Here is a 22,736-nt window from a genome sequence, read left to right on the forward strand (position 1 = left end):
TCCTTTTCTATTACGATTGGTGTTTTTCGGTGACGATTGAAACGATTGTTTGATTTTGTCTAATTTTCCGAGATGTTTTCAAGAATCTCTTGAACAAATTTCAGGAATATTCTTGTCTACTTACTTAGGAAACTTTGGAAAATATTTTGAATTTTAATTTTTTTTTTCTGACAATCTTGAGACCTACTTCAATCGAATTTAGAACTGTTGAAGCATTTTCAGAGGAAGAATTTTCAAAATTGCATTCATCTCTCAATAATTTATAAATTGAACTTTTAAATTGAGCTGTATCCTCGCTTAGTGGAAAGGTAAAATTTTATTTGCATACTAGAAAACATTGAAAGAGAATTTTGAAGCTATCATAATGAAAATATATAGACGCAAATGTTCGATAGACATGCGTTAACGTTTAACGGCTAGTATGCCCACCGCTGAAAGAAGGGTATGTCTATGTCATTTTGTATGTTCTTGGGTAATAACTCCATGACATTTTTTTAGATTTTTCTCAAATTTATGTTTTTTTTTACTGCCAATTCGCATTAGCATAACCGTCTCATTTTGAAAAAGTAGGAATTGAGAAAAAGGCATTTGAAGTTCGAAAACTAGTTTTCATGTAAAACTTAAAAATCACCATAATTTTGAAAATATTTCGATCATCTCAAAACTTACACAGATTGCTTTGGACCTCAATGCACAGTTATAACAACTGTGATAATATTAAGTTTACTACAAAATTGATCATTTTTGTGCTACAGGGTAATGGGACTGTTATGCGGTATTTTCAATATGGGACGCACGGTGTCAAAATCTCGATTATTATCAAACTTTCATGTACATGTAGCCGCACTAAAAAACTTTTATTTCATCAAATATTTATATGGGCGTACCTTCAATGTCATAAACTTCCTGAAAATGCTGTTAAATGAGCGGTGAATGGCGACCTCACGGTACCTCGGATATTTCTTCGAAAATTATTAGTATTTGGGCGGTATTTTCATAATTGGAAGACAAGAAAATAGTCTATCGGAGAAAAATGTTCCATTTTGTACGGGACGTTCTTCGGCTCAAAATTTTACTTCTTGAATTTTAGTATGAATACTAGCCAAAAACTTAGCTAAATCCCAAATATAGCTGGGAAGCTCCGTTCTCTGAAGAAAGATCCGAGGTACATGAAAGTTTGATAATAATCAAAATTTTGACATCGTGGGACGGTGGGACGCTCATGACTTGGTATTTTTTTTTCACCGCTTCTTTTCCGGAACTTAAATTATGATTTTTGGAAAGACATTGGATGATGACTGTCGTTTATAACGTTAACTTAAAAGTGGTAAAAGTCAAGTGGGACTGAAAATGCAAGTCTTCAAATTTGTGCTCGAGGAGAAGCAAATTGTTGTTTGTAGTTTGTAAAGTGATTGTAACGAACCTTAAACAGTTTAAACAACGAATAGGAGGAACAGTAAATCAATAGATCCTACACACCTACTAAATTGAGTGGCCACCCTGAGTCTTCCCATTCTGTCTCTGCTTTCACTTTGCATAAACCCTAGTTGCTTCATGACTATTATCATCATCCTTATGAATCAGGTGCACGACTACTGCGATATCTCTTGTGATGAAACTCGGGTAGAACCGACAACGATGGTGGACCCTTCTTCCATCGAAGTAGGCAACGAAAACACAGACAAATTCGAAGAACACGTAGTGGAGATAGTACAGGACATTGCCTACTACGATGGCAATAGTACCGATCCGAACCTGACGAATACAATGCTAACGATAGCCGCCGCGAACGAAGAAATGGATCTCTATTTCCAAGACAATGAAAACGACCTAGACGACGACGCCATGGATCAGGGAGAGCAGGGGATTCGTCAGTACTGGGAACGTTACCGGGAACGGTCGGGCCATACTCGGAATGTGTGTTCCACTGTTCGCCGGTTGCTCAAACGGCTTCGCGACAAACGCGGTGGTATTGATGATGATTATGACGATTCTGAGTCGTTGGTTAGTTTTGTTTTATGAGTATAATCTCGTGTTAGGTGTGTTGCTTCGATGAAGAAAAAATACAATTTTTCGGTGATATTAACATTAAATCTAAATGAAAAAAAAAACAGTTTATGGAGCATGTGACTAACCAAAAAAAAAAGATGAAACCTCTGGAGACAATAAAAAAAGATATGCCCCGAGTGAGGATCGAACTCACGACCTTAAGATTATGAGACTTACGCGCTACCGACTGCGCTATCGAGGCTGTGTGAAGAGAAGGCAAAAATAGCCGAACTGCTTTTTAAAGGTTGCGAAACATACAGTTCATGAGACTTTGCGAATGACACCGTGAACCGGTGGATTGATCGAATGAACAATCTTGAATGCGAATTATCGTACAAGTACTTGTATGCAATTTTTGTCTGGTAAATGAGCTTCGATGGTTATCGAGTGATTTGGAACGATGTTTAGAAATATCCGTGACCAAAATTATGCAATGCAAATGGTTTAAGGATTATACTTAATTTATTTCACTTATTCTTCTTATTACAAAAATAGTATTTTAAAATTTGAACGGAAGTTCTAAAACGAACATGAATTAAGTGGTAACAATATTATCGATTTCGGTTTAGCACTTTTTTTAGGAACTCACTCAAATCGACCCAAGGAAAATTTTAGGCATATGTTGACAATTTAAAGTTCTATAGAACATATATGTGTCCTATTTGAGCTGTAAACAGTCATGACTACATAGATTCCTATCAAAATTGAATACTGTAAAACACTTATAGAAACTGTCAAATTTTCAGCCATATTACTTGAACAAATTCAAAGTTATGACAGTACAGTAAGGACCCGATTTTATCAGCCCCATGTTGCGACGAACTTTTTGCTCTCATTATCTTACGATCACATTTCAAGCAATTTATTAATATATATCATCAAACTACAGCTGAAATGCAAAACATAGAGGAATAAAAAGTTTAAAAAGCTGTTTAAGTTTTTGAAGAAAGCAAAGAATGTGTCCCGGAAAGGGGCTGACAAAATCGGGTCACTTATGTATTTGATGTCACAAGTTCAGAAATATCATGAAATCAGCGTAGATACCATTATTTGTGGGTAATGATAATAACAGGCCGTACCTTCTTCAAAAATGTTTTTATTCTTCAAACATGGACTGTTAATTTTTCGTCAAATTATGTGTTAACGATACAAAGTACATTATATTCAAAAAACAAACCAAATGTAGCGAAGGTTCAATAATAGAGGACAAACAGGAAAGGTTTGTTATCTTCCAAATCAATGATATCAAATTCGGATACTTTCTTCGGCCGAATGACACCTAATAACTGCACGAGCCTTATTTGTATATACATACTTTCATGCATCTCTTAAGTAACCACAGCATCACCCAGTCACTAATCATCCTCTGTTTCAGGCCTCCTTGGTCGATTCCATGAACGAAAATGCCTCTAACTGCTCGTGGGAAGCGGTAGATGAGCGCAGTGCTCCATCGTCCGGAGCCAATTCGTCGCAGCAAATAACCAGCAGCGTCCTGTGGGTACCGGATCACGCCGTATCGCGGTGCACCACGTGTCAGACGGAGTTTTGGCTTGGCCGACGGAAGCACCATTGCCGGTCGTGTGGCCAAATTTTCTGCGCTGACTGTTCCGAATACTGGGCACCTCTGTCCGACGGAAAGCTTTTCCAAACGGTTCGCTTGTGTGGGCCCTGCTATCAGAACGTATGCGGCAAGATGGCTGTAGGTGATCCATTCGGATGGAACTATAATTTACTTTGCAATCTCTCATCATTCACCTTTTCAGAGTAGCCATCAACCGTCAACGAGCGGTAGCGTAATTGTCACTACTACCAATAGCAGTTGCACCACCAGCAACAACTATAACAGCAATAGCATGAATGGAAGCATCCTGGTAGCTGCCAAACAGCACAACTTATCATCTTCAGCATGTGTAAATCAACTAACCAACAGCAGTAACAATGTGGCGCTTGCCTTGATGACAACTGTCAACACTGCAGTGGTAGGCGGCATGCCCAACACTTTGGAGAACTGCAAACACGTTGTCTCTGCGATGACTAATACATCATGTAGTGCGAGTGCCCACAGTGGCAATGATCGTGATACTTGTAAGGCTACTACTGCTACAAACTAGATGCACGTCCTGAAGAGAAAACCCTCTGTCACGTTTCGCATGTAAGTCCCTTTGTTTTAATTTGCTTCTACCTACCTACTTTATTTATGTCTTATTCTGTATCTTTTTGTTGTAAAGTTTTTTTTTAACATTGTACATTGTTTATTTCAATTTTATTTATTACTTCTTCCTCACTATTTGAGGAGCACGCTGCAAATGTTGATAAATGTCTCACAAACCGCGAAGAAAGGCAAACCGTACTGAAAAGTTAAATTTTCTTTGAGAGATGAAGCTTTTTCAAACAGATGAGTAAAGTATATATATGCAACATATAATGTTACAAAAAAATGGTGAAATATTGATATAAATATAAATTAATAAAAAAAATCAATGCGAAACGCGCCGTATAACAAGCATACATAAACAAAGAAGCATAGCAAGCAACCTATTAGGACAGAGTCTGTGAACATCATGAGCCGTATACAAACATACAAAAATATTAATAGAAATATTAAATCAATGAGTGATTGCTAAAGTGTAACAGTGTGCTGCCGTTCTCTGATCTAAAACAATCCAAACATCCATTGGGACGCGAATGTCATGAAATCAAATCGCCGCCATGAGCCTCTGGGTCTGCCTCTTCTGCGATGTCCTGCTGGGTTCCAATCTAACGCTTGTTTGTAAATTTCGTTCCCACCCCTGCAAAAAGTGTGGCCGACCCACCTCCACTTTCGCTCCAGAATTTCTGTCTCTATCGGCTTTTGATGCCTTCGACGATGAAGCTCCACGTTGGAGATCCAATTGTGAGCCCACCATCCACGAATTGTATACCGCAGGCATCTATTGTTGATGACCTGCAGCCGTTGAGTGTTCTCCACTGATACACACCAGGTTTCACTGGCGTACAGCAGCACAGATTTCACGTTCGAGTTGAAAATTCGGATTTTGGTGCGTCGATTAATCTGATTATTTGTCTATACATTTCTTAAATTCGCAAAGGCAGCCCTTGCCTTCTTGATTTGTGCACCTATGTCGATCTTAGTGTCACCAACGGCCGCAATTTGGCCATCCAGGTATTGGAAGATTTCAACATTCTCCACTGCTGGCCCAGCTACCGCATAGCTGGAAGAGTTGACCGTGTTTACATCCAACAATTTGATCTTATTGACATCGATGGTAAGTTCTGCTGCCGAGCAGCGCAAGATCATCGAGCATACTCTGCATATCAGAGCGCCGTTAAACCAAGAGGGCAATATCATTAGCCAGTTCGAAGTGATTTAGGTGCTTCATGGTAATGGGCTGCCACAGCAAGCACGATTGGGTTTATGATCAATTTGAGCATCTAAGCTGATCTTCCAGTTCACTGTTCAGTTTGAGGTCTGTTGATGAGAAGAGGGAGTCAATGATGAGAACGCCTCAGTGTCAGATCGTAGGGGTTCGGGTAAGATCTCTCACCGTTGTCTCTGAGTGCCGTCGTGATTGCGCTGTTATGTTCCCGCTCTCATCCAAACGCAGTTTTGACTTTTTTGCACCCAGCTACGACTAATGTGATTTCATTCATCTTGCACACTACCTGCCAAGCAACACTTTCCTTCAAGCTTGCACGCAACCCATTCTATGCAAGTTGTGCTACAAGAATCGCTGAAGCATCTATTTTAAACAGGAATTGTCGATAAAGAAGAACTGTTGTAGGCTGGTAAAATTTTCGCGAATGCGTATGTATTTATTCATTTTTATGGAGTTTATAATTTTGTGCATCAGGGTTATCACACCACGTTATATCACATTCCTAATGTCTATAGTAAATAGATGAAATCGAGTAAACTTGTTCTCTATACGGTATACAATCGGTAAATTCTTGGTTGAACGTTACTTGGAACACATTCGTTACATTTTGTGCTTTTTTTTGTTTAAGTTTATAACAAATTGTTTGGCAACTATGTTAATACATTTGGAACAACTGGTAGGTAGTAATCTTGAATGTGGGAAAAAATTGAATTATCTACTCAAAAACCGGTATATAATTATTGGATTTTAGGATTCTGTGCTTCCTGAGTATATACTGCGCGGATATGAGTGATTATCAAAAAGGGAAGTTGGAACATTGAATCGTATACGTTTGTGCCTAAGTACTAAAATTGATCTTAGTCAACAGATTATCAAGAATCGTTCTTATAGTTCGAGTGTTTTTTTTTCTTTTACTGTTCAAGTTGCTGCAAACTTTGCTGAATGCTGAGTCTACTTCTACTAATCAGCAACGTTTTGCTTGGATGGCAGGTTTCCACTGGAAAGAAACGTGACATTTCTCCCTATACTGGATAAGTTGTAAAATTTTACTTGAGCGCTCATCTGTGGATCCTACCACCCCCAACACAAATTACTCCATCAATATTGACATTTCGACACTGATTCTTCATAAGGGCCTAACTGACATTTTCGAATTATCTTCATCGATTCTCTCTTTGTGTCATTACAGAATGTGTATTGAGTTTTCCCAAAAATTTGATTGAAATGCGAAGAAGATTACTACAGCTTGCTATAGAAACAAAAAGAATAATGATTTTGTTCGTTTTGATTAAGTTATTAGCGAAAGAGAGAGTCGACAAAGAGAAATCGATCAAGTCAGTTAGGCTTTTATGAAAAATCATTGTCGATTTGAACGTTTAACAAATCCAACTAGACAAAAAAAACGATACAAATTGAGTCCCTGAAGAAGCTTCCATACGAAGCGAAACAATGGATGAAAATTTAATCATCGTTTTTAATCAATTTGATGACTGAATCGCCAGCTAAACATAACCTAGAAATGTGTAATTTCACATTTAACAAGGGAGCGCAAACGACTGTCCATCCATTTTCGAGAGGTAACTACAAGTCGGTAAATATTGAATAACCGTTGAAGAGCCACCATCAAACAGTGTTGATTTTGGGTTTATTACGATTGATTATTCACGAGTTCAAAAATACGCTACAAATTTACAAATTTTCTATTTGTCACCAACAAGAATTTTTGAGATCATGAAGTTATAAAGATGATTCACAAGGTGGTACAAAGGATAAACTTCGCGTTTTTTTTTGTCGTTTGTTTGGCGTCTTTTTCATCCGACATTTTTTTTTCTCTGTTGTTGTCCGTACAAAAATGTTGAAAATCTACGTGGTTTATGAACGTTTTTGTTTGCTCTGCCAACAGATTTGACCAACAAATGACCAAATTCATCAAAAAATGAAGGAAATGTCAAAAGAAACAGAAATAGCCGAATAACAGTTTCTTAAGCTAATATTTGCTTAAGAGTGGTTTGTTCAACTCTTGTACAGCAAAAATGTTTGTTTGGGTGTAGGCTTTTCGAGATTCCGAAACAATTGTTAACTATTGGTAACATTTTACGACTACTCGGTAAATAATTACCGAAGGCTCAGCAACTGGATTCTTGACATTCTGTTGACCAAGCTCGACTCAAAAATTGAGTGTTCAAATGGTCAATTTTCAAAAACCTTCGTTACGCTACTTAAACATCACTACAACGATTATGATCAGCACAACAATTAAAACGATGTAAAAATTAAAGTTAAACCCGACATCGTGCCATCAAACGGATTCCTGGGCCATCCGATACTCGAATAAGCTACCGCGCTCCACAAACGCCTTCGAAGGATCGTCATCGACCAGATTCAATATTGGATAAGCATTGGTCGACGCGGGACGTCCATAACCTCCGCCACCTGGCGTTTTCATGGAGAAGACATCTCCAGTTTCGACATCGATCGCCGTTTTGCTACCCAGATTGATGGTTTTATTCTTCTTTACCAATAGATTCAAACCACTTTTGGCTGATTCTCCACCGGCTATGCCGTACGGTTGGAGTGTTCGCCTTTCAGTAAGAACCGACAGTGTCATCGGCTTGCGGAACAATAGTTCCCTATGCACACCCTCCCCGCCACGATACAGACCCGCTCCACCAGACTGATCGTCTCTCAGTGAGAACTTCTTCAGAATTATCGGATATCGCAACTCTAGGATCTCCGGATCCGTAATTCGGGTGTTGGTCATATGGGAATGCACTCCACCGGTTCCATGCCAACCCGGTCCGGCACCGCTTCCTCCGGCAACCGTCTCGTAGTATCCCCAGTTGGCATCTCCGATCGTCACATTGTTCATACACCCTTGCGATGCAGCGCAGGTTTGGAATGCCTTGAACACCGTATCAACGATCCTCTGCGAAGTCAGTACATTTCCACCGACCACGGCTGCATCGTCCGAGGGATCCAGGATCGAATTCCCCGGTATTATCACCTGAATGGGAGCCAAGCAGCCCTGGTTCAACGGAACGTCGTGTCCAACCATGCACCGTAAACAGTAGATCAATGCGGATAGAGTAATGGCACGAGGTGCATTACAATTGCCGTAGACTTCCGGACCGGAACCACTGTTGAATATAAATTGTCGATAAAATAACTTTGTAACTCGAAGTTATGTTTCTTACCTGAAATCGCAAACGGCCGATCCTTCCTTTTCGTCAATTGAGACTCGAAGCCGAATCGGTGATCCATCGTCCATGTGCTCTTCCGCCTCGAGAATGGTAGACCCCGTCCTGCAAAGCAAAATGATATGCTTTCAGTATACGTCATATACAGAGTGTCCACTACCTCGGAAAGCCAGAGACGCGAAATGTAAATATTGATCCCAACTTACCTGAGCCTGCTCTCCCTGGCGATTTCCTTCAGCATATCTCGAACGGCCAATTCTGCATTCTGCTGCATGTAACCCATGTAGGCCTGCACCACGCTCAACCCATAGCTGTCAATCAGTTCTGCCACCAGCTGGATTCCTTTCTGGTTGGCAGCGATCTGTGCCTTCAAATCCGACAAGTTATCCGACAGATTCCGGGTACCCGTAGCACCAGGTGCATCCGTGGGTGTCACTAAACGTTCAACTATTTGCTGCTCCATGAATACACCTCCGTCCACCAGCAGGAAAGACTTGAACGCAGCGCCTTCCTGCGCCAATGATTTGGAATGCGGAGGCATCGAGCCGGGTGTGATACCGCCTATGTCCGCATGGTGACCCCTAGAGGCCACGAAGAACACCGGTTTAGGATTTTCCGGGTAGAAGACCGGTGTGATGACGGTCAAATCAGGAAGATGAGAACCACCGGCTTGAGGATGGTTCGATAGGATAACATCTCCCGGCTTCAGAGTCTCGCCTCGGATCTTGATCTGATACTGGACAGTTTCCTGCATGGCACCCAAATGAACGGGGATATGCGGAGCATTGCTAACAAGACCCCCGTCAGGACCAAACAGGGCACACGAAAAATCCAATCTTTCTTTGATATTCGTTGAAATGGCCGTCCTTTGCAGTACTCGACCCATCTGCTCGGCAATGCTCATAAACCGATGGTTGAAGATACTCAACTGAACGGCATCCAAGTGTTCGTCAATTCGCTTATTTGCACTCCCAGTTGAGACTTCGATTATCAAGTCCCCCTTGGAGGTTACCAGTGCCTGGCAACCAGGTTCAATTACGATCGTCGACAGCTTGTCGATGAGAATCGCCGGACCCTGCACCGAATGACCACTGCAAAGTTTTGAACAATCGAACACCGGGGTCACCATTGGGCCTTCCTCGAAATACGTGGTGGTCGTCTTTTCCGGATAAATTGGACCATCCGCTTCCGGGATGGATGCCTCTTCGTAGACGGAAGATTTACCGGAACCTCTTACCCGGATGTCATCCACGATGATTTTCCGATTCTCCAGCACAAAACCGAATTCGCTCTTGTACCGCTCGAAGAAGGTTTTCTCAAAGTCCCCATAGGTGTAGATGTAGTTATCTTGATTGTTGATGACCTTATCCGGGGCACACATCAAGGCACAATCCGTACCCTCGTATCGTAGATGTAGATACGGCTCGAGGACGATGTTATCCTCTTGGAAACCTTGCGACATGAGGTGTTCCTTGCAAGCAAGAGACAATTCGTTAAGTTTATCTCTAATCGTTAGGCGATTTTGCTCGTTAAGTATCAAGCTGGCAGGTTCCTGTGCCTCGTGAACTACATCAGCCAGCGCCATACCATAAGCAGACAGTATTCCGGCGTATTTGTGAACCAGCACCTGCGAAATTATATAGACATTTTGTTAAATAACGAAAAAGATCAAAACTGAAGTGTCTCACCTTGCTCATGCCAAGTTCCTTAGCTATGCTACAAGCGTGCTGTCCCCCAGCTCCCCCAAAGCAAGCCAACACATGCTTTGAAGTATCCAATCCTCGTGCCTGGGTCAGCGCTCGTATCGGTCGACACATAGCTTCGTTTGCCACTCGAATGAAACCCATCGCAATCTGCTCGAGCGAAAACGGTTTCTCGTTTTCACCGGACTCGATCACGTGCTTGTTGATCTCTTGTTGAAGAACCGTAAACGCCTCCTTGGTGGCCATGTAGTCTAGTGCTTCATTCTCATCGGGACCGAAAATTTTCGGGAAATACTCCGGCAGCAAACGGCCGAGTATCAAATTGGCATCAGTTACCGTTAGCGGGCCACCTTTCTTATAGCACGTGGGTCCCGGATGAGCCCCAGCAGATTCCGGACCTACGACAAACAGTCCGGAGCGGAAGAACAGACGTGATCCACCACCTGCCGCTACGGTGTTGATATCTAACTGAGGAGCCTGAATAGTCACTCCCGCCGTTGTAGACTCCACCACGTGATCATACGTTCCAGCATATCTGGATACATCTGTTGACGTTCCTCCCATATCGAATCCAATCAACGGTTGCCCCTCGGAATCCCTGGATCCAGTCACGGCATACCCAACCACCCCTCCAGCAGGTCCACTCAAAATAGCCCTCGCCCCTCTGAAGTTCTCCATTTTGGTCAACCCGCCATCACTTTGCATGAACAGAACATCCACACCCTCTAATTGATCCTTGAACCCTGCGCGGAAGCTGGCCAAGTACCGCTCCACATGCGGTGTCAGATACGCCTCGGCACAAGCCGTAAATCCCCTGGCCACCAGCCGACACATGGGCATCGCTTTGTGGGACAACGTTACGTGTCGGAAGCCCACTTCTCGTGCAATTTCACCTACACGCAGTTCGTGATCCGGGCAGGCATAGCTGTGCGCCAGGACGACCGCCAACGAAGTGATTCCCTTGTTCCGCGTTTCCGTCAGTTTGGCACGTATTTGGCTTTCGTCGATGGGGACCATTTCGAGATAGCGGGCGTCGGATGCTCCCTGCAACTCGTCCCAGCTTTGCTCCAGCTGGCATATGTCCCGTTGTGCTGGCACAAGACGGCAGTCGATTTCGATCACTTCGCGGTACAGATTGGACGGTTTTTGGATGTTCTGAAAAGAAAGCAACAAATTTAAAAAATATGTTAACCTTCCATGACCGCCATGACCGCCAGCACCACGCTAATCCTGAGTACAAAAAGCGAGATTTTTTTAACGTGTTGTACAACAGCGCGATTACTCGAAGATTAAGGTAGAAGTGGCAAATACACGTGTATTTAGCGAGACTATGCTGAGTGGATCATCACATCCGTGATGTTCATCTAGCCAACGTGCCTCTTCATGTGAACCAACATGCCTACCAATCTGGTAAGTCCACTGTGACTCTTTTACACAAGGTTGTTTACGATATCGAGAAAGCATTCGCTCAAAAGCAATCCTGCTTGGGTGTTTTCTTAGATATCGAGGGTGTCTTTGACATAGTGCATTTCGATGCCATATTGGAAGCCGCACGGGGTCATGGTATATCTCCAATGATTTCCAATTGGATTTACCAAATGCTCAAAAACCGACATCTCTTCTCGACATTGCATCAAGCGGCGATTAGGAAATTGAGTGTTTGTGGATGCCCTCAAGGGGGAGTCTTATCAACACTTTTGTGGAATCTCGTAGCAAATACGCTATTGAGGCAACTCAATAATAGCGGTTTTTTTTACTTATGGTTTAGCCAACGATTATCTAACATTGTTAGTCGTCGGTATGTGCATCAGTACCCTTTTCGACATGATGCAAAGTGCGCTTCAGGTAATTGAGGGTTGATGTCGCCCATATGGCCTTTCGATTAATCCGAGTAAAACATCTATTGTTCTTTTTACGGAAAGGCGAAACCGTGATGGCGTTCGACCTTTGCGTCTGTTTGATTCTGAAATCGATGTGACTGAACAGGTAAAGTATTTTGGAGTTATTCTTGATTCCAAGCTTTCCTGGACACCTCACATTGAGTTCAGAATCACGAAAGCTTGTATGGCCTTCGGGTAATGCCGGCGAACCTTTGGTACAACTTGGGGTCTAAAACCCAAGTATATCAAATGGATTTACACAACTGTGGTTCGACCAATATTGGCCTATGGATGTCTTGTGTGGTGGCAAAAGGGCGAAATGAGAACGATCCAATCAAAGTTAGGCCTTCTCCAAAGGATGTGCTTAATGGCGATGTCTTCTCTTCAACTTCTCTTCAACTCCCACGGCAGCGCTCGAAGCTCTCTTTGACGTTACTCCACTACACATTCATCTCAAACAAGAAACACTTTCTTGCACTTACCGCCTATGGGTACTCGGTCTACTAGAGGAAACTCCTGTGAACCGCAGTTCAACACATATGTACCTCGTTGTTTCCACTTTTGGTGAATTGGGACACAATTGTCCTTGCTCCAAGTGATCTCACAATTGCATAATTTTCCATATATGACATTTTCCACGAAATTCCCTTCCCGGGAAGAGTGGACATCTGGTTATCTGGAGAGAAGTATTTCAGACGGCATCGTATGTTACACTGATGGCTCCCTTCTCGAAGGTCGAGCAGGTGCTGGTGTTTATTCTCGTGAGCTAAGGCTGTATCAGTCTTACTCACTTGGTAGACACTGCACCGTTTTTCGGGCCGAAATCTTTGCTCTTATGTGCGGAGTGCAATCGATTTCTGTACTTCTGTTCAGATAGCCAGGCTGCTATTAAAGCCCTTGCTTCGGCCAACTCTAGGTCGAAGGTAGTTATTGCTTGTCGAACTCGAGGAGCTGAATTCAGCAAACGCTGTTCACCTTGTATGGGTACCTGGCCATTCTTCCATCGCTGGAAATTAATTGGCTGATGAGTTAGCTCGCACTGGAGCATCACATGACTTCATTGGCCCTGAGCCAGCTATTCCGATATCGAAGTGTTTGGTGAAGCTTCAGATTCACACCTGGGCTGCCACTCAACACAGACAATACTGGAATAGTTTGGAGTCATGTCGTCAAACCAAATTGTATTCTACTTGAGCCATCTCTAAGGGTGGCAAAGTGTCTTACAAACCTGTCAAAGCAGAATTGCAGCATTCTGGTCAAAGCATTGACTGGCCACTGCCGACTCAGCTATCACATGGCGAATATTCAGCAAGCTGATTCATTTGCATGTGATAGCTGTGAATCCGATTATGGAACTTCGTATCATTTGATATGTAACTGTCCAGTTTTTGCGCAACTGCGTTTCCGAGCATTCGGTAAACACTTATTAAGTGAAACTGACTTCAGAAACCTGAATCTTCAGGATATTATGTTGTTATTGGTATATAATCGGAGCCGTAGAAAGAACAACTTGTTCGTACAGTGGTTGAAACAGGAATGAAACTTTATTTAAACTAACTTAATGACATTTGGGAGTGTAGGGTTACTGTGATGTGTTTTAGTGTTCTACAGACTACTGTGATTGCTAGTCTTGACGCTTCACACTCCAATACTCCTCCTCGACAAGATCTGGCAAAACTCCAATCTTCTCCCGTAATGTCTTGATCCTAACGTTTTGTAAAGGTTTCGTCAGGATATCTGCTAACATGACTTCAGTGGGGCAATACTTCAAAGTAATCTCCTTCTTGTCATTCAATTCGCGCACATAAAAATATTTCGTATCGATGTGCTTTGTTCGTTTTTCAATTTTGTCTCCTTCTACCAACTTGATACAACCTTGGTTATCTTCATATGTGGGCACTGGACTGGAAACATCTTCACCGAAATCTTTTAGCAACTTCTTGATCCAGCTAAGTTCCTGGCATCCTTCCGTCAATGCTACAAATTCAGCTTCAGTTGATGACAACGAAATGCAACTTTGTTTTCTCGACGCCCAGCTGATCAATCCTCCTCCGAAACGTACTATGAATCCGGAATTTGATTTTCTGTCTCTATGGTTGCTTGCCCAATCTGCATCCACAAACATTTCCAGTCCGGTTGATGATGATCCAAGATGCAATCTATGCTGGCTAGTGCTATGGAGATACCGCAAAACCCGTTTTGCCTCTTGCCAGTCACGTTGTGTAGGACAGGAGCACTTCTGTGCCAAAATTGACACGCTTGCTGACACGTCTGGGCGGGAATTCACAGCTACGTACAGCAGACCTCCTATCAAACTTAGGAATTGATTGTTGTTCGGTAGTTGGCAATCCTCCTCCTCCTTCTGCTGTAGGTATGACGGATCTAGTGGAATTTTCGACGGTTTCGCATGGTCCAGGTTGAATCGGTCAGCTAGCTTCCGGATGTACTGACGTTGGCACAACGTATAACGACCTCCTGGCTCCTTCCTGATTTCAAGACCCAGAAAATGCTTGATGTCACCAAGATTCGTCATCGTGAAGTTTTCTTGTAGTACGCCGAATATTTCATTGAACTCTTCTTCAGTTTGTGTGGCAATGATAACGTCATCCACGTAGATTAGGATGTAGCTTATTCTTCCATTCTTCATCCTTACGTATAAGCACGGATCCGCCTTGGACGGCTTGAACTGCATCGATTTGAAAACGCTGTCAATCCGTTGGTTCCACACACGAGCTGATTGTTTGAGTCCATATAGGCTTTTCTTCAAACGGCAGACAACATTTGCTCCTCCTGAGTGGTACATTTCCGGTTGCTTCATGTATATGGTTTCATCCAGTATTCCATGAAGGTATGCTGTCTTCACATCAACGTGTTTGACAATCATTTTTCGTCGACTTGCTATAGTGAGTAGTGTCCGCATAGTTACTTGTTTGGCTACAGGTGCAAATACTTCGTCAAAATCCACTCCGTATTTCTGAGTGAATCCCTGCGCCACAAGTCTAGCTTTATGCCTTACGATGTCACCTTTTTCGTCTCGCTTCGACTTGAATAGCCATTTGCATCCGATGGCCTTCCTATTTGATGGTAGTTCGACTAGCTCCCATGTACCATTCTCGACCAGGGAACGGTATTCGTCATCCATTGCGTCCATCCATTCTTGAGACTTGGCACCTTTTAAAGCTTCAGCTGGAGTACGGGGGTCACTATCGCCAGCTGCATTATCCATAGTCACCAGTCCTTGTTGAGGTTGGCTCGTCACAAGATCCATGTTCCGGTTTGAATTCTCCATGGTGTCACCAGTTTCGTTCTCGTCACCAGAAAAACGATTTGACGACAAACCTCGACTTGGAAAGAAGAAATCACGCAGCTTGTCTGGAAGATAGCGCTCCCTTCCACTTCGTCTCAATGGTAGTGTTTCTTGTTGGAATGGAACTTGATGCTGAGAACATGTCGGAACTGCATCATCTTGAAATTCTTCGTCGCTTTCATCACTCGTGATAATAGTTTCATCTCTCGGCATTGTTTCATCGATTGCCTCAGCGGCTGTTACTTCGTCCGGTTCCTCGATTGCATCTTGAATGGGTTGAGGTTCGTATGAAGCTACTTCCACGTAATCCAAACTAACGATCTTCGATTTGGGGTTCACCGGAATCTGTACGTCTTGTACGACAGTCTGTGCTTGCTCGCTGAGAAACGTCACATCTCGAGACTTGACCAGCTTTCTTGATGCAGGGTCCCATAGACGATAAGCCTTCGTGTCCTCATCAAAACCGGTTAGAACGCACTCGAAAGCCTTCGGATCCCACTTCTTGCGTTTTTGTTTAGGGATGTGCGCCATTGCAGGTGATCCGAAAATACGCACGTGGGCTAGGTCAGGCTTCCTACCACTCCAGGCTTCTTCCGGGGTCATTTGGTGTCCTTTGGTTGGCGATCGATTTATTAAATACACCGCTGTCGCGGCTGCTTCGGCCCAGAACGTTTTGGGAAGGTGTGCTTCGAACAGCATGCATCTTGCTCTTTCAACGATGGTTCGGTTGCATCGTTCCGCCAGTCCGTTCTGCTCTGGAGTATAATCCGCCGAAGTTTGATGCCGTATGCCCAAACGCTGTAGGTGGTCTTCGAATCGCTTGTTCACAAACTCCTTGCCGTTGTCTGTTCGGAGAGTTTTTAGCTGCTTACCCGTTTGTTTTTCAGCCATGCTTCGGAAATTTTCAAATGCCTTGTAGACGCTTTCTCCAGATTTCTCCTCCAGAAAATAGATCCAAATCTTGCGCGATTTGTCATCCGTAAACGTCAGGTAATAGCGGCTGCCACCCAGAGACGAGACCTCCATTGGTCCGCCAATATCAGAATGTACCAGCTCCAGAAGTTCATTCGCTCTTGATCCTGATTTCGGAAATGGTAAACGCGTTTGCTTTCCCATCGCACAAACTTTACATTTCAGGTCTACTTTTGCTGTAGGGTGCTTCGAGACTTCCATACCGGTAACCATTCCATTCGTCAAACGATGTAGGCTTTTGATGTTGAGGTGTCCCATTCGTCTATGCCACAGGTCCAGGTTCTCCGAGGAAGAGCATGCCAACGCACTACGTGACACCAGTTGGTCCAACTTGAAAAGGTCGTTGTGTCTGGAACCAGTAGCGATGACCTGTCCCGATGGATTGATGACTTGAACTCCGTCCATGCTGAAATTTACTTCGTGGCCTCGCTTCACTATCTGGTTCACGGAAATCAAATTAACGGACAGTTCTGGAATTACCTGGACATCATGCATCTCTATTGGCGAATCTTCAGGGCAGCATTCGGGGTATATCTTAACCGTTCCTTTCGCAACGACGTTCATGGCACCTTTATTGGCTGCAACGACTTTTCCACCGCACTTACGTGAATTTTCCAGCAATTCTTCCGTCTTCGTGAAGTGGCCGGATGCTCCCGAATCAAAATACCAATTCTGATCATCCTCAGCGATCGTCGATAATACGGTACACCACGCTTTTCCATTTTCGTGCTTCGAAACCTTCACTGGACAATATTTTGCGATATGCCCGAACTTCTTGCAGTTTCTACACTTTGGACCGTTGCTTGCCGTTTTCGTATTTGCATCTTGCTTTTGCTTCCATACTTGCTTCTTGCCTGCGTATGCAGCCCCGGTTGAAGGTATACTTACTTCTTGCAAGAGTTTTGTTTTGATAACATCAGCACTTATCTTCAACCCGGAGTTCTCAATTGCCATTATCATTGGGCGATATTCTTCAGGCAAGCCGGCGAGCAGCAACGTCCCGATCCATTCGTCTCCAATATCGAAACCAATACCGCGCAACTGGTGGGCTGTTGCGATGATGCTGTTCACAAAGACCTCCATGGACGCACAGTTCTCCAGAGTTGTTGAAATCAGCTTCCTGAGCAGTCCGACTTTCCTAGTTAGACCGGAGTCCTCGAATGCTGCCTCCAAGCGCGACCACGTCTCCCGAGCTGTTGAAACGTCCTTGACGTGAACGTAGTTTACAGGATCCAGTAAGAGTATGATCTTGCCACGAGCTCTTCTGTCCTTCATCACGTCCACTTCCGCAAATGTTCCATCGGCGTTTCTTCCAGGCTTCACAGCGTCCCACAAATCTTCCAACTCCAAAAATGTTTGCACAGCAAAACGCCAGGTGGACCAATTATCGCGTCCCTGCAGCAACTGAATTGACGGCAAACTCAATGGATTGTGGCTTCGACTTGCACCAGCAGCGATCGTTCCAGCTTGACTTCGACCAGATCCGGTAGCCATGTCACCTCCGCCGTATTGCGTATTCATCTTTGTTGGAATTCCTTTGGTTCGATAAACTATTCTTCAGTACTTCAAAAAACTTTCTAGGCAAGGCCCATAACCTATTGGTATATAATCGGAGCCGTAGAAAGAACAACTTGTTCGTACAGTGGTTGAAACAGGAATGAAACTTTATTTAAACTAACTTAATGACATTTGGGAGTGTAGGGTTACTGTGATGTGTTTTAGTGTTCTACAGACTACTGTGATTGCTAGTCTTGACGCTTCACACTCCAATAGTTGTTCTTAACCAGCTATGGTAAAGATCTATAGGCTCTCTTTCGCTTTATGCTTTATTACAGTGCCCTTTTCAGGGCGCTGTTTGAACCCTTTGTGGTACGCTTATGCGTTAGTACCCTCTTCCAGGGATTTTTTTTTACTATTTCCCTGTCATTATCCCAATCCTTATTCTTATTTCCTTCCTTTTTCCTCAGGTAGATGATGAAATAAGCTATTATTATGGCGATGGCAAAAATGTCCCAAATGGAGGATAACGTGCCTCTGGAGCTGGCCTTCTGATACCTGATACATTTTTCCAGGATTTCTTTCTGGGAATCCCGGTAAAAGTACTTCTGAAGACATTTCAAAAGAAATCCCATTTCCTTAGGGAACCTTTATAGAAATCTCAGAAGGAATTCCAAGAGGCATCACAAAAATAATTCCTGTAGAATTTCTGGTACTACTGGGTGCATGTCAGATGAAACCTCTTTAAAAATTTCAGAAAAAAAAGCCTCCCGAAAGATCCACAGAGGTGTTTACGAAATACGAGCGTCAAATTGAAAAAAAAATATACCATTTATTGTCGAAAACCCCTCCCAGAGCAAATTTCTGGCTACGCCACTGCCGTGAGGTATTCGTAAGGGGTCAGTAGGTCGGCTCAAGAGGCACGTTCTCCTCCATTTGGGAAATTTGTGACATAGTTTAAAGGGGACTCCTGAGGGAATCCTCGAAGGAGCTTCTGGAGGAATCCAAGAAAGACTCTAACAAACTCCTTGAGGAATCTCATAAAAACTCCTTTAAAAATCACAGAAGAAACTTTTTAAGAACTCTCAAAAAAGGAAATCTTAAAAGGAACTTTTTGACGATTCCAAGAAGAAACTTCTTGTAATCTTGTGGATTCCCAGAAATAAATCCTGGAGGAACACCAGAAGAAACTGTTGGAGTAATTTCAACTGAAACTCCTAGGGTTCCCTCGAAGGAACCTCTGGAGAAATCATAAAAAGAACTCTCAGATCAATCTCTGCAGGCACACCTGGAGGAATTCCAGAAGGAGCTCTTGAACAAGGATGCCATATATACATATTTATCTGTATTTAACAGATTTTTGAGCATCCGTACAGATTTTGTTTTATATGGAATACAGATTTTGAGCTAGAGGAGCTATTTTATTTTTGTATGGGATACAGATTTTGGAAATAATTGATACAGATTTTACAACAAATCATCCGGCATCCCTGCTCCTGCATAAATCTTAGAAAGAGGAGGAATCTGAGAAGAACATGGCATGGGTCCCTGAACATTGCTGACTCTATTGACGAATAAGTAGCGTTATCGAATGCTCCCTCAATATCGTGAGAAGTTTAAGTGACTCTCTGCAATCTACTGAAGTTTGAGGTAGAATATCACTAAATTTTAGTCAAATATGTGTAGGGGTAGTCGGGGTAATTTGGCCAATGGGGCATTTTGAGCACCACTGGAAAATCACCTAAAATCTAGTAATTTTTGAAAATCCACCAAGGAGCTCCAATACTGGCCTGATATTGGAGCGATTGAAACATTAGAACGAAGTAATTTAGTCTCATAGTAAATTAGAAAAATAAAATTTTTAATTGTTGGCCAAATTACCCCGACGAGGGCTGAACAAAAACACCTCATAAGACTTCTCTTGTTTAAATACCTTAGATAACTTTCAAATTAGTTTGTTTTCTGTAATATCAAGCGAAGTATATTACGTTTGTATTGCATTAGGCGATATAAATTCTTAATCGAAAATAGGGTGCTCATATTACCCCGACGGTTTAAAATCGACGCAAAAACAACACTTTTTTTCAAAAATCATTTTTTGGCATTTAAACGCGATTAGACTATGATATTTTTATGCAACTAGTATAGCATTATCAGCAACATTCTGACCATACGATGTGCGAGAGATTCATCGCTGTTTTCTGCATCTTCAATCGACTTTTGCTTAAGGTTTCCAAATTACCCCGATTTACCCTACGATGTTATGCGGTTAGTTTCTTGCGTTCAGCCAGCAGTAAAATCGATCATTGCAGATACGCAAGAATTTGATATTTTCAGAAGTATTTCTAATGTTTAGTTTTCTATTCTAGAAAAGTTTTAGTGGCCCACGTCGTCTTGCCGGTTCATTTTATACTACGTATCCCTAAAGCTATCCAACAGCATCACTACTATACTGTGCTACTGCCTGCTCTTTTAAGCCGATGGAGCCGTATGGTACCCAAAGTGAAGATCGCTTCATACTCACCAGCTGAAAGATGTTCGGTCTCGCCTGGTTTCCAATCTGCAGCAAATCGCGAAAGCCCCGATTGACAACCAAAGCCACCGGGTCGCCGGCTCGTTCCAGCAGGGCATTCGTGGCCACCGTCGTTCCCATCCGGACCCAACCGATCAGTTCGGTGTTCACCAGACCTTCGGCCGTACGTGCAAGATCACCCGTCTCCATGGCCAGAATTCGGCGAATGCCTTCCGTCGGTGCATCCGGATAATTTGCCGGGTCCTCCGAAAGCAACTTCAGCGTACGGATACCGCCATCCGGTGTAATACATAGCACATCCGTGAAAGTGCCACCTCGATCGATAGCAAAGTTATATTTACCAACACTTGACATGATTGATGTAAATGCTCTTGACTCCGAACCTAGCACTAGTGAATCTTCACCTCGACTGATTGTCACTGTCGTCCGGTCGGCAATGAATTGCGCCTCAGAATGAGATAACACTTTTATCAACAATGTTTTACCGACAGATTACAGCATCATAATACACTAAATAAAAGTCTTTACTGATGCCAATCAAACAAAATTTTCACCCAAAGCAAGGCAATCAATCGAATTGTGTAACACTGCAATTGTGCGGGAGGATACTCTCTGGACTCAATGGAATGCGAATAGCTGCTGCAGCCAAAAAAGATTGGCTTGACTTTGGGCCTTTGCACTGAATAATTTAAAAACCGATGAATAATTGTGACACACACCACGGACTACAATACGGACAGAAGTTGGCGAAGCTCTAACAGAAACGGACAGCGAAATGTAAATAAAAATTCGACAATGCACGACTTAAAGCGACCACTGACTGACTGCTGCCAGCCAGTGCCAACAGCTGATAAGCTTCTGTGTATTTAGGCATCGGAGAATATACGGCAAACAGTCTGACACTCTTCGGGAATGCGCCTTCGCACAGCAGTGGGCTGAATGGAATGGAATAATGACCTAAAATCTATGTAATCTTTGATAGAAAAAATAATCAATGACGAAAAATTTAATGTTAAGGGGGGGGGGATATCCGAAAGTGTGACGAGCCAAGTTATTGGGTATGAAAAACATGCTTCGAGGGGGAAAGAGATCTAAAATATCCAAACAAATACATATATTTAGGCATATGATCGTCGTTAAGTCAATGTGGAATAGGCGATATTTTGGTAGATAAGCAAAGGAATTGATGGGGGAGAATGGCTTGTTCTACATCCGGTCTGGTCACGATCTTTATCGTGATAACACTAGTTTACAAAATAAAACAAAAGTCGTGAACTTCTAACAACGACCAAATTTTTTGAAGTACAATTTAGTACTAATTTCGAAACCGTGCTTTAAAAAATTTGAAGTAGAGCAGTTTTTGAGTTTTAGCTCAATATCGAGTTTTACAACTTTTACAAATATGGAATTTACTAAAATTCAAATATCTTGCGTTTTGTTCAACAAATTTAAAATTTTTTTCCATAAATTAAAAGCTGAATACAATAGCATTCGATCAACGCAGGTTTTGCGTCAGATTGATGAAATTCAATATATTGGCGAGTTTTAGGGACAATCTCCTTAAACTTTAGCCAAATTTCCAAAAATATATGAAGAAATGTATTTTTTCAATAAGAAAAAAACAATCTAAAAATTCTTTCTCAACGTTTATTTGACATATCATATGTAGGCGAGTTACAGTAAAAAATTCAGCTCAATCGGAGCATTGATTACGGAAAATGAGATGTGTGAAGTGAGCGACTTTGCTTAAAAATAGAACAAAAATCGATTTCAATTCATCAACCTTGTATGGAAAGTCGAAAAAATTTCCGCTCTACTGTAATTTTTTTCCTTCGCGTTTTTGAACTCAGGGCATGATTCTACACTAAAAATGATCATCAGCTGTAAACTAGTGTAATCAGAGTTTGTTTATATAAAGTGGGAGCAACAGTGAACTATAATTCGAAAGAAGCATATTATAATACAACGGCACGTTTTCGAGGCAGCGTTACCATACAAGGGCGAGCACGATCTGGTCACTCTAGAAGACTGCTGGAAAACAGTAGAAGCAGTCATCAACGACGCAGCCGAGACCACCATCTGGTACGCGAAAAGAGTAGACGAAACGAAGAATGGATGTCAGGAGGGGGAGTGTCGAGCGATTTTGGAGGAAAAGAATGCAGCACGGGCGCTAATGCTGCAGCAAGGGACCCGGCAGCACGTGGTAGAATTGGAGTGCGAA

General features: G+C 42.6%; 2 protein-coding genes and 1 non-coding gene across 9 annotated transcripts in view; 1 reads left to right on the plus strand and 2 right to left on the minus strand.

Moving 5' to 3' along the window:
* The window catches only part of LOC109421743 (myotubularin-related protein 4), a 105,130-nt gene extending 100,450 nt beyond the window's left edge, over positions 1-4,680 (plus strand). For 4 of the 7 annotated variants that reach the window (XM_062860037.1, XM_062860038.1, XM_062860036.1 and 1 more), the window contains 3 exons: positions 1,585-2,004; positions 3,425-3,748; positions 3,813-4,680. In XM_062860037.1, the coding sequence (XP_062716021.1) occupies positions 1,585-2,004; positions 3,425-3,748; positions 3,813-4,160 (1,092 nt within the window). In that variant the 3' untranslated portion in view covers positions 4,161-4,680. The remainder of the gene's footprint in view (positions 1-1,584; positions 2,005-3,424; positions 3,749-3,812) is intronic. The other 3 variants (XM_062860039.1, XM_019696274.4, XM_019696278.3) reach the window with 3 other exon arrangements.
* On the minus strand, positions 2,179-2,251 carry Trnam-cau (transfer RNA methionine (anticodon CAU)). The gene has a single exon. It is a non-coding gene; the product is annotated as a tRNA-Met (tRNA).
* A 1,156-nt stretch (positions 4,681-5,836) lies between the features above and the next one.
* On the minus strand, positions 5,837-21,370 carry LOC109421745 (5-oxoprolinase). Its single transcript, XM_019696280.3, has 5 exons — positions 20,507-21,370; positions 10,312-11,481; positions 8,830-10,250; positions 8,621-8,728; positions 5,837-8,563 (listed from the first exon to the last, which is right to left on the minus strand). Exons 1-5 carry the CDS (start codon positions 20,867-20,869, stop codon positions 7,726-7,728), a joined length of 3,900 nt encoding a protein of 1,299 aa, XP_019551825.3. The 5' UTR covers positions 20,870-21,370; the 3' UTR covers positions 5,837-7,725.
* Positions 21,371-22,736: the final 1,366 nt, after the last annotated feature.

This window comes from Aedes albopictus, chromosome 3 (assembly GCF_035046485.1).
Source record: "Aedes albopictus strain Foshan chromosome 3, AalbF5, whole genome shotgun sequence".
Taxonomy (NCBI): domain Eukaryota; kingdom Metazoa; phylum Arthropoda; class Insecta; order Diptera; family Culicidae; genus Aedes; species Aedes albopictus.

Coding starts and splice junctions, on each gene's coding strand:
- LOC109421745 (XM_019696280.3), bottom strand. CDS start 20,869: ATGTCAAGTGTTGGTAAATATAACTTTGCTATCGATCGAGGTGGCACT. Junction 11,482..20,506: donor GACCGAACATCTTTCAGCTG/GTGAGTATGAAG, acceptor CTTTCTTTTCAG/AACATCCAAAAACCGTCCAA. Junction 8,729..8,829: donor GCCAGGGAGAGCAGGCTCAG/GTAAGTTGGGAT, acceptor TTTGCTTTGCAG/GACGGGGTCTACCATTCTCG.